The 13,919-nt window shown below is 36.4% G+C and overlaps 2 protein-coding genes across 2 annotated transcripts; both read left to right on the forward strand.

Annotated features, from left to right (window-relative positions):
- Window positions 1–471: 471 nt before the first annotated feature.
- On the forward strand, window positions 472–4,489 carry LOC147861687 (inositol-tetrakisphosphate 1-kinase 3-like). Its single transcript, XM_087322712.1, has 10 exons — window positions 472–1,073; window positions 2,492–2,573; window positions 2,652–2,684; window positions 2,961–3,081; window positions 3,173–3,265; window positions 3,348–3,467; window positions 3,547–3,714; window positions 3,918–3,973; window positions 4,062–4,146; window positions 4,242–4,489. Exons 1-10 carry the CDS (start codon window positions 733–735, stop codon window positions 4,355–4,357), a joined length of 1,215 nt encoding a protein of 404 aa, XP_087178838.1. The 5' UTR covers window positions 472–732; the 3' UTR covers window positions 4,358–4,489.
- A 4,337-nt stretch (window positions 4,490–8,826) lies between these two features.
- LOC147861688 (squalene epoxidase 3-like) lies at window positions 8,827–13,874 on the forward strand. The gene is made up of 8 exons (XM_087322306.1): window positions 8,827–9,102; window positions 10,406–10,517; window positions 10,683–10,857; window positions 11,000–11,168; window positions 11,267–11,485; window positions 12,245–12,520; window positions 12,860–13,138; window positions 13,420–13,874. Exons 1-8 carry the CDS (start codon window positions 8,842–8,844, stop codon window positions 13,528–13,530), a joined length of 1,602 nt encoding a protein of 533 aa, XP_087178432.1. The 5' UTR covers window positions 8,827–8,841; the 3' UTR covers window positions 13,531–13,874.
- The last annotated feature ends 45 nt before the right edge of the window (window positions 13,875–13,919 follow it).

Below are 13,919 nucleotides of genomic sequence, written 5' to 3' on the forward strand. Positions count from 1 at the left end.
GCCGGGATCCGGGTTACGCACAAAAAAGAAAGAAGCCCGTGAAAGAGTTTCCCTAACGTGTGTAGGGTCGATCCTGCACACGTGTGAACCCCCCTCCTCCCACACGTGTGCACGTGCGTCAATTGAGGTAAACAGAAGAAGAAGAATTAGCCACACGCACACTCGATTCTACATACATACATTATTACATACATACTCACCCCCCCGAGTTTAAAACTAAATAAATAAATAAATAAGTAAATAAATAAATAAATAAATAAATAAATAAATAAGTAAATAAATAAGTAAATAAATAAGTAAATAAATAAGTAAATAAAATAAATAAATAAAATAAATAAAATAAATAAAATAAATAAAATAAATAAAATAAATAAAATAAATAAAATAAATAAATAAGTAAATAAGTAAATAAATAAATAAATTAATTAAAAAAAAAATCAGTTTATTTTTTCTCCATTCACTCACACACACATACACGCATATGACGCAAATGCAGTTTTCTGTCTCCTCCTCGTCTGCACAGAAATTAGGGTTTCCTTTCGCCATCGCCATCGCCATCGCCATCGCCATCGCCATCGCCATCGCCATCGCCGTTTCTTCTTCTTCTTCATCATCGTCGTCATCACTATCTTCATTCTCATTCTCATCATCATCACCACCACCATCTTCTCCTTCTCCTTCTCCATTTCCCCGTCTTTTCCCTCCCTGCAGTCCTCCTCCAGTTCGTGCCTTATGAAGGATCGCATCGCAGAGAATCAGCAGCAGGATGCCATCGCCTTAGATGAGAAGTCTCCATGCTCCTCCTCCGTTGCTAATAAGGCACCGTTCGACCTTCAACAACAGCGACAGCAAAAACAGTTTATCGGCTTACAGAGCTCGAAAGACAGATTGGAGATTGCATCAGAGGGTGGCTTGAAGTGTAGATCTGAAGGTAAAGAAGATGGACAGAGGAAGCCTTCTCATGCTTCGGCTTCTGATGGAGATAACAGGAACACGAAGGTGGTTGTTGGGTACGCTCTAACGTCGAAGAAAGTGAAGAGCTTTCTCAAGCCAAAGCTTGAGGTTCTAGCCAGGTATCCTAGCAAACCTTCTGTCTCTTTTCAACAACAAAAACCTTGAAATATGAAGATGACAATATTATCTCTTTTCTCTTTGTCTTCTGAAGATGTTTCTATAATCTAATTCTTTTCCAATTAAATAGTTTGCTGGAAAGATCATAATTTATGACCTTTGTATTAGTATTTTCGCGTATATAGAGTTGTTATTAGTCCTGCGAAAACAATACCGCTCTCTCCTGTATGTCTGTTCTTGCCTTCAAACACGATCATTCTCTGTGATTACAGCCAAATGCAGTACACGTTATTCTTTCATTGCCATTTTTATGTGTTTGCACTTATATCTATCGATGAGAACCACATAAACTACTCACATGTTCAATGTAAAATATCAAACCTGTAACTGCTGTCTTGTAAGTGGGATAGTGAATCCATGCTCATAGAAACAGCAGCAGTGTCGGTCTGCCTTGAGGCACCATATCCATTACCATCTTCTTTGGAGGAGTGAGGAACACACAGGTTGCACTAAAATATCAAGAAAATGGAAGTGTTATAGATGGAAACATGTGAATCTTTGGCAGAAAATGAAAGAAAATGTGTTGTGAACCTTAACATAAGAAGTCAGGAATCACCTTATCAGTGTAAGTCTGTCTTCAACAAAATGTCTTAACAGTGCAACTCGAGCTAGGGATTTATCTAACCCAAGTAGCGACCTTAGTCAAAAGCATCATGAACACCTTTGAAGAATTTACAAGGCGATTTTGTAGCACTGTACATTAAACAAGGTGATTTTGTAGCCTTTTGTAAGAATATCATAGCCTTGTTGTGAGAATGCGGCACATGCTCTAGAATTTAGAATTAGCATGTCATTATGTGATAATTGTCGCCATGGCAACTTATTATTATCTGCTTTGGCACAATGAGGCTTTGTTATTTTGAAAACATATAATTAGAGCTGTGTAGTACGCCCATAATGGAAAGAGGACTCACATTCATATCTATTGGATTAAAAAAAAAAGCCCTTATAAATTGCCTATCAAATAGAGCTAAATGTATAAGATTTCCTCTCTTTCATGCAGTTGCAAAATAGCTGTCCCTATATATCCTTACCATGATGCATGGATGATTTCGCTCATGCTTGCTGCCTGTACTGTCTGAGCCCCTATTGATTCACTTCACTAACATGAGATCTTTCGGCACATACATCCAAGTACTAGGTTTTGGTGATCATCTTTTCCAACTTTAGGTTTACTTTGTGAAGTTTGCTTTGACATCATTAATATTGTTTTGTTTATTGGCTTCTTGGTTGATCAATTTAGTATTTTACATGTGATGGACGTTGTCTTCATATTGGTGCCTAGTTTATGATAGTACTGACTTTGAGTAACCAGGTTTTCTGTACAGCTATATTCACATATCTTGTTTGATATTGTTAGGGATAAGGGCATAACCTTTGTTGCTATTGATCGCAATCGACCTCTCCTAGAACAGGGTCCATTTGATGTCATACTACATAAGGTAGTTGTTATGTAACCCTTTTTACCAGCGGTTTTTTTTTCTTGATGTGTTTTAAATAAGTAGTCTTTTGATCTGCAGATAACTGGTAAGGAGTGGTGGTCGCAATTGGAGGTGAGCTCCTGCTTTTGTGCTGGTAATCATCATTTGCAATCTGTTAGATCTGAGAGCAAACCTGTACTCTGGAACTGGCTCAGATTTCTAATGACAGTAGTTACGTTGGTTAGCTTGGAGCATGATAGGCTTGAAAGTTTGCAATGCATCATACTTGACATGTAAAATAGCTCTGTAAAGTGTCTTGCTATCTGTTTTGATGATCAAATGAATTTTTAGTAGATTTTTGTGATTTCTAAAGTGAGAGAGTTTTTGCATCTGACCTATCTTTTTCAGGCATTCAAACAAAGGTATCCAGATGTCATTGTCTTAGATCCACCGGCTGCTATTCAACATGTTAGAAACAGGCAGTCAATGCTTCAGGAGGTTGCAAAGTTGAAACTTCGTGGCTGTGGAGGTGTGTCCTTTTTTTATGTTTGTGAAGGCAAGTTGCATTTGTCTCCAAAATAAATTTAATGATAAACAATGATAAACACAATTACATCCAGGACAAGTAGATGTACCGAGACAACTTGTTGTGAATGGTGATCCAGCTTCTATTCCAAGCATTGTTGAGAAGGCTGGATTGAAGCTTCCACTAGGTAGAGTATGCATTGAGGATTGACTTATGTCTTTTCTTTTAATCTTAAGTTGAATATTTATTAATGTTTTCATTTTTTTCAGTTGTAAAACCTTTAGTTGTGGATGGAAGTGCACAATCCCATGTTTTATATCTTGCTTATGATGAGGTATGCCTCACAGAGCTCCACCCACCTGTGGTGCTTCAGGAGTTTGTAAATCATGGTAAATATTCAGTCTTTAGTTCACGTTTTTGTCCTTTCTTTCAAGTAGTGCATTTGATTCATTTGTGGTTTTCTTCCAGGAGGGGTTCTATTTAAGGTATTTATTGTCGGGGATTCCATTAGAGTAGTCCGGAGGTTCTCTTTGCCAGACGTTGAAGGGCAAGGAGGGAATGGTGTGATGCCTTTTCCTAGGGTATCAAATGCAGCAGCTGCAGCTGATAATGCTGACCTAGACCCAGAAGTTGCTGGTATTTCTCTAGATGGTTACGATAGAAGCTTCCATTAATCAGCTATAACATTAAAAGAAATATCTTTTTTTGATTGTAGAGTTCTTCCATGCAAGCGTTGAATAATCTTTTTAAGTGTTCAATCAATTTCTATTTTTATTGTAGTGTTACTTCTGTAGTGTGATAATTTACAACATTAATATGTTTCTATTTTTTTATTGTAGAGTTACCTCCATGGGAGCTTTTGGATCGTCTTTCTAAGGAATTGAGGCACCGTTTGGTATGACTTGACTTTTGTCTACATCCTTTTCATTCTTGACAATGCAGCATGTTTTTTATGTCTTATAGTTTCAGTCTTAACTTCCTAGGGTTTGAGACTTTTCAACATGGATATAATTCGTGAAGCAGGATCACACAATCATTATTATGTTATTGATATCAACTACTTCCCAGGTTTATTTCCTTATTCAATATTGATTCTTGGCTGTTTGATATTGGTAATATAATCAAGAATAATACCAAGAAATCTTTTTCCGTGTGGTTTGCAGGGTTTGGAAAAATGCCTGACTTTGAATATGTGTTCATTGATTTTCTTCTAAAACTGAGTCGAAGTAGGAGCGAGAAGTTGTGCTCAGGTATATCTCGGCTAGAGGGTGGAGTGTAATATGCACAAGATCCCACTGAGATTTAAAGTTAAAATGGAACTACTTTGAAAAGAACTATGGATATGAGCCATTTAATAATTCAGTTTACCTTGTATCTTTCATGCATTAAATTATCTCATTTTGTTTGGTTACTTGAGTAGACAGAAAAGCTTCTCAATGTATATGTGTGCTCTTTGTGTAGTGCTAGCGAAAGTATTTGAAGAACCTATTTAAAATGAGGGTTTTTCCGAGACTTGGTTAATAAATGAAAATGCACGTTGTAAAACATTGCATACACTGTTTTACTACTGCACCAAATTGTTGGATTTTTATTTGTGGTGATCTTCCGTGGAAATTGTGTGGCCTAAATGCATGTGTACTTGCCATTCGTTTCATTGAATTTTGGAAATTGTGGGCCATATGCATACGTCCTTGCTGTTCCTTCCATCATTTTTGAATTATTGGCTGTTAAAGGGCTTGAAGTATGTACATCATGTACTATTGCAATTTAATTCTCGAAAATGTGTAAAGCAAGGTTCAATGATTAAATTATTTTCAGCTCAATTTTGGAATTGTAATAACCAAGTTGAAACTGGAAAAGCTGTAATCTCCACATGATGATGTCTTAGTTCTATAAGCTCAAGCTCTTAGTGGAGTCTAAATTTCCATTGTTCTAAGGGATTGGGAGTGTAAAACTAGAAATGAGATGTTACCACCCACATAAATAGAGAAGATATAAATGAAATGGTTTTAAATTAAATACAAATTGTTGAAAAGGATTTACGAAGAAGTTGAGAGCTTAAAAAGGTGGAAGAAGGGATTAGCAAACTTGAGGTGGGGGAAGGAGTCATTATTTCAAAAGGTGGAATGAGATGATGGGCTCAACCCTCACCATGGAAATGTTTCACAAAGCTTGGAGTGTGGGGAGGAGCAGAAGGACAAATCTTGGATGGCTTGCCATGAGTGTCTACCCATACTAGTATGCCACACAAAGAATGTACAAAAAGAGACATCCACTCAAGAGTAAGAGCTTCCACCTAGGACAAATTGCAATCGAAAGCCCCTTTTCTTCACTTTAATCCCTTATTATTTTGCTCATCATTAGTTTGATCCATATTGTAAATAAACTCGAAAGTGGATACATTCTCACCACTCACATTGGTCAACGATAAGGAAATAGTAAACAAGCAACACTTAACCAACACATAATTAAGTAGAGAAACAAAGATAAGAAAAAACATAAAAATAGCTAAAATCTTCATTAATGGGAAGATGATCACAATGGTGCAAAGGTAGATTGACTTTTCACAACCCAAACTGGGAGATCACCTATGCGAAATTTTTGGGGACATGCTAAAAGTGACAAAGGATCTCACAAACAATTAAGAACTAGTAAGCTTAAAATGCTAACACAACGTTTTAGGTTGTCCATTGCACAACCATTACTAGCTAACACTCATTGCTTGCTCACACTCGAACAAGCACTTGTTCCTTGTATATTCTCATGAGGCCCGTGATTAAAATTTACATTTGGAAGGCCAATGCTCTACGTTTAAAATCACTAATTATCATTTTTCCAAATATACCCTTATTTTAATTTTGTCTACTTGTATTGTATGCCCTAGAGGATACTATATGGTTGTTGGGAGACGACTAACGCTAACGAAGGAAGTTTTTTCTAAAAGTTTTTGGAAGTTATTTCTAATGTACTCCCAATTGAGTGATATAGACACAACTTTTTCTTATATAATATGAAATTATTTATCTAAATGGTTTATGTCACTTATTGAATGCAATTCTTTAAGTTGTTCACGTTTGTGGGGTTATTTGGTCTTGTTCACATACAAGTTTACAACTCTCTTGAGGAAAGGGGTCCAAGAAGGGTATGAAAAAGAAGTACCCATGGAGATGACACAATATGAAACATTTATATAGGCATCCTTGATCATGGACGATTCATTTTCACATGACTATTTTTATGTAACATTTTTATGTCAGTTTAATTGTGTATTATAAAAGAATATGATAGAGAACATCTCTCAAACTAGAGTTCCCACATTGAAAGCAATTTGAGTATAGTTTAGTTTAATCAAAGGAAGATGATAAGAGACGCTATTGTTGGCTTGCTTGATTATGACTTCTATTATGGGGGTTGTGGTGTGGTGTCATGAACAAGTCTATGCCCCAAGTTGATACGTGAAAAAAAAAACGTGAGCAAATTATTTTGTTTGTTCACATAAATCGTTTACCATTACTAGAAAAAAGAGTGATTTTGTTTAAATACTTTTATACACTTACATCAAGAACAAAAAAAAGCCCATCCCAAAAAGTAGGGTAAAAAAAGGAAGTATGCTTTAGAATATGGTTAAGCTGAAAAGACATATATATTTACTACGTGTGTCTTCTCATTTCTACAACAAACATTGTTCTGTTGTAAGTGGTGCCTTCGCTTGTAATTTGGTAGAATGAATAGGAGGAATTTGATGGTAATTTTAAATTGAGGTAGAATTCTAGAAACATTGGGCGACCTTACTAATAAATGAGAACCACAACTATGATTTTCGTTGTGAAATACATGCTTTTATCATATAAAAAAATTCGAACATGGCGTCTCGATAAAATAGAATAGTAGCACAACTACGTTGTTTTTGACCCGCAAGTAAGCTTTACAGCTACTTTGAAGCTATGGTGTTTTCCCCAAATAATTCATGACTTTTTTTTTAAAAAATACAGGCTGTCCCTATAAAGGATGTTGTTGTAGGAATACAGGATGATAGCCAACGGTTTTCAATGAAAAACAAAAACAGTGAGGGTGGCAAAAGAATATATGTATGATGACAGCCAACGGTTTGTTTTAATGAAAAGAAGAATCACCGTCTACATCAGGGAGGTTGTCATGATTTTGTATCGTGAAACAGAGGAGGAGGAGGACATTGGAGGGGTGAAGAGGGTAGTTTGACCAATGGGGTGGGGGCGATCCACATTTATATGCATCATTTAAGGCGGTGAGAGCACCAGGATGGAGAGGATGTTACGATGCCCCCTGCCACGTGAGGCGTGTAGGAATGTGATGATGTGATGTGGTTGGGTTGGGTGGGGGGTAGTGTGGTGATGTCGATACAATGTGGACGAGTGTGCGCCTGAATTGGCCATGTTTGCGAGCCCAGATAGATATATATGGGAGGATTAGAGCGTAGAGGCATCTCTCTCTCTCTCTCTCTCTCTCTCTCTCTTTCATGGGCCATGTATTGGTCTTAGCAGATAGTTAATATATATTTCTTTCTTTCTCTGGGGTTGTGAACCTCAGGATGGGTGGATGGACACCAACCACACATATACACACACCCAACTCAACCCCGGATGGGTGGATGGATGCCAACCACACATACACACATAGTGGCAGGAGATACACCCAACTCAACACACAAATAGCCAACAATAACTTTTAAAGAATAGCTGAATTCTCAGACAAATTGAAAATAACTACATTTTGTTCCCAAATAAATGAAAGCTTAAACATACATATACATTTCAAATAATAAATAGGTAGCAAATGACAATAGAGAAAGTGAATACAAATTGTGAAAGGTAAAAAAGAAAGACTAGAAATGAGAAGTGAATACAAATTGTGAAAGGTAAAAAAGAAAGACTAGAAATAAAAGGAAAACAAAAGAAAACAAAATAAATTTGAAGAGAGAACTAAAACTAAATTTAAAAAAGAAAATCCAGAAAACAAAATAAATTTGAAGAAAGAACTAAAACTAAACAAATGAATAAATTTAAAATAAAATAGATAAACTAAATAAACTACATTTTGTTTCCAAATATGTAAATGAAAGCTACATTTCAAAAAAAAGCAAATGAAAATAGAGAAGTTAATAAAAATTATGAGAGAAAGAACTCAAAATAATAATCAAAATAATAATTAAAGAAAGAACTCAAAATAATAATCAAAATAATAATTAAAGAAAGAACTCAAAATAATAATCAAAATAATAATTAAAGAAAGAACTCAAAATAATAATTAAAGAAAGAACTCAAAATAATAATTAAAGAAAGAACTCAAAATAATAATTAAAGAAAGAACTCAAAATAAACAAATATGGAAAATAAAGAAATAAATACATAAACTTAAAATAAAATAGATAAAATAAATAAATAAAAAAGAAACTAAAAATAGAAAGAATAAAATAAATAAATAAATGGTTGAAAAAAAGAAGAAAAAAGAAAAAAGAAAAAAGAAAAAACGAAAACGAGAGAAGGAAAAGAAATCACAATCTAGTGTTGCTTCGCCTTCTTCCTCTTCCCTGCATCATGCCCATCATGCCCATCATGCCCTAACCCTAACCCTAACCCTAACCCTAACTATCCTGTCTTCTCTCTCTCTCTCTCTCTCTGCTTTGCCTGCTTATCTCCCAACCCTCGCCTTTGCATGAAACCCTAGTTTACTCTCTTTCCTTTCTTTCATCGCATTCCCTCCCCCCTCTCTGCTCCTCTCTGGCGGATGGCGTTTCCTGACATCGTTAACCTTCCCCTAGCCACGGCTCTGCTCCTCGCCTTCTTACCCCTTTTCTTCTTCACAATTCGATCGATGATGTACAGAAAGAGGAATCATCGTCCCGGTCACCAGAATCGGAAACAGGTGAAGGAGAATCCTAACCATCGACAAGCGACTGGAGAATCGCACACCAAGAAAGACGAGATTGATGTGATCATCGTGGGAGCAGGGGTCGCTGGGGCAGCCCTAGCTCACACTCTTGGAAAGGTATGCCCTACCACAACACTTCTTTATATCATTCACATATACCATCATGAAAAGATCAGAGTTTCCGGATTAAAAAAAAAAAGAGGGTTTCCATGGCATACGCTTCAATGCCTGTATATATTCACATTAATGGTGATTCCTTGGATCGATCATCATCAAGGTCATAATCAAGAACCTAATGTCTCTTGAGTTAGAGAGAAAAAAAACATATAACGTTTATTAATGTCTAGTAAGTACAAAAGGACCGAAATCGGCCTATGATTACAAATATGGGATAATTCAAGTTATTTATAGGTTTTAATGAAGAAGAACCTGCATGTTTTATAAAGATCCAACAGAGCGAGAAAGATGTCAATAAATTAACATAAGAGGTTCAACATGACCAATGGGACCAGCATTTGCTAAAGAGAAGCACACTTCCCAGCAATGTAGATGGGAGAGGTTAAAATGGTTGAAAAGACAAAAATTTTAACTAAAATCTGAAATGAAAAACAAAGATTGCGTCCTAATTTCACCATCTGGGGCTTCCACGGGTTTGGTTCTGTGGTTAAGTTGGCGGGCAAAGAGTATTTCTAGTGTTGTTGGGGATGTTCTTGTCCTTGGTAGGAGTTCTTGAAAGCTAATATAACCGTGTAGGAAATTGTTGATACATCGTAGGGCTCCTATTCTCTATATTATTTTCAAGGCTAAGCCAAGTTCTGGTTTCTATTTTCAATGTGTGTAACCAAGTATCTCCTCTATGTTCATTGTCCACTATCTTACCTCTTATTATTTGTATATTGATATCGTGGTTAAAGCAACTTGCAACCTTTACTTACTGTCATACTATTGTAATTTGTAAATTCATATATGTTATTGGCTAGTGTAAATTGAAAATACAGTAAAGAAATGGTTATAAACATATGAATCGCACAATGTGTTTACTCTATATCAATTCTTAAATTTAAGCTTGTTTTTAGGAATCACTGTTTCTCCTTCACCTAAGATACATGCAATGCCCCCATTTCTTTGTTTCATCACTGTTTCTCCTTCTCCATTTTCGAAACAGTGCACAACCATGCGTTATTAACAGAAAATATGAACCAAATCTGAAAGTCCAATGGCTGGTTCTCCTCATGTTCTTCTAAGGCCCCTTGGATGAAATCTTCTGGGTAGTCAATTGGTATATGTATCAAATAGAGCAGGTGATAGTGGGTATCCTTGTTTCACTCCCATGCTGCTGATGGACTCTATGAAGTAAAATAGTGGCTTCTTTCATTCTTTTGTTGGAATGCTAATTGTATTTGTGGTGATTGCTTGCCAGGATGGACGAAAAGTTTTTGTGATTGAGAGAGATTTAAGGGAGCCCGATCGAATTGTGGGAGAGCTTTTGCAGCCTGGAGGTTATCTTAAGTTGGCAGAGTTGGGGCTCACAGGTATGTGTCATTATGTCTTTTGTTTCAGGATACTTATTTATTGCTGTTGAATTTTTGGAACGTTTTGAGTTGTTGGCACATTGAGGCTGAAAAAGATAGGTTTTCTCTTGCTTTTAGTTGTTTCTTCAAGATGAGATTTTCATGTGGTAAATGGTTGTGTGAAAGATTGTGTGGAAGACATAGATGCACAAAGAGTCGTTGGTTATGCACTTTTCAAAGAGGGCAAAGATACAAAAGTGGGTTATCCTTTGGAAGGATATGGAATTGATGTTGCTGGACGGAGCTTTCATAATGGGCGTTTCATTCAACGGATGCGGAAGAAGGCTGCAGAGTTACCCATGTAAGTACCTCTGAAATTCTTCAAGATATTTTAATTTATTCATTTTTGTGAGAAACCAAAATAAATTCTTTTAATCTGCATCTGAGAACATAACATGAGACTACCCTATTCTTTTCGGTCTCTACTGCTCTTGTCTCTTTAGGGTGACACTCCAACAAGGAACTGTGCTCTCCTTAATTGAAGTAGATGGTGTTGTAAAGGGTGTCAAGTATCGAACAGCTGGCGAGGAAGAATTAGAAGTTCGCGCTCCATTAACAATAGTTTGTGATGGATGCTTTTCAAACCTCAGGCGCACACTTTGTTCATCCAAGGTATACGTATATGCCATTTCTATTGATTATTGGAAAAGAAATGCATAGACTTTGTGAGAGATTTGAAAGCCCTGTACTGATTCATGAACAAAATGCAGCCCGAGGTGCCTTCTTGCTTTGTTGGACTTGTGCTAGAGAACTGTGAACTACCATATGCAAATCATGGTCATGTCATACTTGCCGACCCATCTCCAATCTTATTTTATCCTATTAGCAGCACAGAAGTGCGTTGCTTGGTTGATATTCCTGGAGAAAAGGTGCCTTCTGTAGCTAATGGAGAGATGGCGAAATACTTAAAATCCGTCGTTGCACCTCAGGTAATATATCCTGAATCACTGAATATATTCTTTCCAATGCTTACGAACAAATATCATTTGTTCATTGAGTAGTATGAGACTGAGGCAGAGAGATTAACTGAGATAAAAAAAAGAGATGAAGAAACCTTGTTCTGATGGTATTCGGCGTGGATAGATGTACGGTCACATTCCATTCATGAGTTTTGTGATGTGTAATGAGTAATTATAAGCTACCCATGGGTAGCTGGTTATATTATATAGTTTGTATGGCACTATCCAATTACATTTAAGGACATGTACAATTGGCATCATGAAGCCAGATGGACACATGCATGGCGTCATACTTAGCTGACTAGTTATAAAGCTTAGTTAGCTTAGCTAACTAATAATAAAGATGACCTGCTATATGAGTATGCTGATCTAACGATAATGCTAAATGGAGATATATATGGTTACATAACTAATAATTGTTAGGTTGGTGATGCACAATTCGTTGACCCAAGCTAGTGTTTTATGTGAATCAACTTGATATTCGGGATTTAGTTTATATAATGTCATTTGAGTGTTATCTAACCCTGCCTGAGTAGCTTGACAACAGATTTTTGAACATTGTGCTGAGATACCGTATTGTGTGTCAAACTAATTCTCTGATAATCACAAAGCATTTTCATGTCTTTGTCATGCTTTTTTGTATAGAAACTCTTTCTATGCATGTGTTATTTTCTTGTTTTGATTGATTCACTGATTCTCATACACAAAAACACAAATTTATTCTGACAGCTACCAGGGCAGCTGCAAGCATCATTTGTAGCTGCAGTGGAGAAAGGAGATATTCGGTCAATGCCAAACAAAAGCATGCCAGCATTACCAGTTCCAAGGCCAGGTGCACTCCTTATGGGAGATGCATTTAACATGCGCCATCCATTGACAGGAGGCGGTATGACGGTTGCTTTGTCAGATATTGTGCTTCTTCGGAACTTACTAGCTCCATTAAAAAGTTTGCATGATGCTTCTGCCTTATGTGGCTACCTAGAGAAGTTTTACACTCTACGAAAGGTGATAACTTTTTAGTTGTCTTAACATTCTTTTCTTGATAATACCCTGAAGTTTTCAAACATAAACTAGATATTTACAAGACTATCTAAATGTAGCATTACAAGTTTAAAAAAAACTGGAATGCCCCTAATTTGTCAGAAATGAAAAGAATATCGAAATAGTGTAATTTACAACTAAAAAGAAGGGTATTCTGTAGTTCAAAATGCATTACTAAATAGGAGTATTCCAGTAATGCTGAAATACTTCAGGTTATCATAGAAAATATCAAAGAATTCAGGTAAATTTTGTTCTTCTTTTGTCTTTATGCATCTTAAGAATAGTGTTTCCTTTTTGTTTCAGCCTGTAGCGTCGACAATAAATACGTTGGCAGGTGCTCTTTACAAAGTTTTCTGTGCATCACCTGATCTAGCTATGAAGGAGATGAGACAGGCTTGCTTTGATTACCTGAGCTTAGGGGGAGTATTTTCAAGTGGCCCAATTGCTTTATTGTCAGGTTTAAATCCACGTCCGATGAGTTTGGTTGCACATTTTTTTGCTGTAGCGATATTTGGTGTGGGTCGCCTATTGGTTCCTTTTCCGTCACTGAAAAAACTATGGCTTGGTACAAGACTATTAAGAGTAAGTAACTACTAATATTGCACTTGCCAAGTACGCGGATATGTTTTGAAGGGGAGAACAGCAAGTACCCCTAGCTTGTATTGGGCATTTACCAGAATATCCCTAGCCAGAATGACCTCCTGCAGTACTACTGCACTTTATGAGTACATCAGGGTATTCTGGTCAAATTTGAAATCCTAGGGGTATTCCAATAAATACCCGATTAAGTTAGGGTATTATGGTGTTTTGGCCCTGGTTTTAATGATAGGCATGGTTCTGATGTTTGCTTTTCATATGTTCAGGGAGCTGCAAATATTATATATCCGATCATAAGGGCGGAGGGTGTGAGGCAGATGTTCTTGCCCAACACTGTTCTTGCCTATTACAAGACTCCGCCATCTAATGCTTTGTAATTTGCTTATTACCTGAAGAAGAATGGATATGGCACACGATTATTTGTCTAGATTTGAGTGACTTTTTGGAGCTTTTATATTTCTTTTTGTTTGGTAATTGCACTCATAAGGCCATCTCTTTTATATATTGTGACTCCTTTGTGTAGCCTCTCCCAATCTCTCAAAAGCAGTAGCTAATGAAATTAGGATTGGATATGTATTTGTAAATGATGCAAAGTTTTTGCTATATTCAGAAGGTCAATAAAGAGCCACAATACTAGGTTTGTAATTGTTATTCAGAAATTCGACACAATGTAATGGAACGTTCTTTGTAAGGTTAATAAATAAAGAGCTATTCAACTGGATTTGCTAGAAAATCATCTTTTGGCTTAATTAATGCTGCCAACCAA

The sequence above is a fragment of the Azolla caroliniana genome, unplaced genomic scaffold (genome assembly GCF_043228905.1).
Source record: "Azolla caroliniana isolate FFs.n. ecotype wild unplaced genomic scaffold, voAzoCaro1.0.p SCAF_7, whole genome shotgun sequence".
Lineage (NCBI taxonomy): Eukaryota > Viridiplantae > Streptophyta > Polypodiopsida > Salviniales > Salviniaceae > Azolla > Azolla caroliniana.

Coding starts and splice junctions, on each gene's coding strand:
- LOC147861688 (XM_087322306.1), top strand. CDS start 8,842: ATGGCGTTTCCTGACATCGTTAACCTTCCCCTAGCCACGGCTCTGCTC. Junction 11,169..11,266: donor GCACACTTTGTTCATCCAAG/GTATACGTATAT, acceptor AACAAAATGCAG/CCCGAGGTGCCTTCTTGCTT. Junction 12,521..12,859: donor AGTTTTACACTCTACGAAAG/GTGATAACTTTT, acceptor TTTTTGTTTCAG/CCTGTAGCGTCGACAATAAA.
- LOC147861687 (XM_087322712.1), top strand. CDS start 733: ATGAAGGATCGCATCGCAGAGAATCAGCAGCAGGATGCCATCGCCTTA. Junction 2,574..2,651: donor TTGATGTCATACTACATAAG/GTAGTTGTTATG, acceptor TTTGATCTGCAG/ATAACTGGTAAGGAGTGGTG. Junction 3,974..4,061: donor AGGAATTGAGGCACCGTTTG/GTATGACTTGAC, acceptor TTAACTTCCTAG/GGTTTGAGACTTTTCAACAT.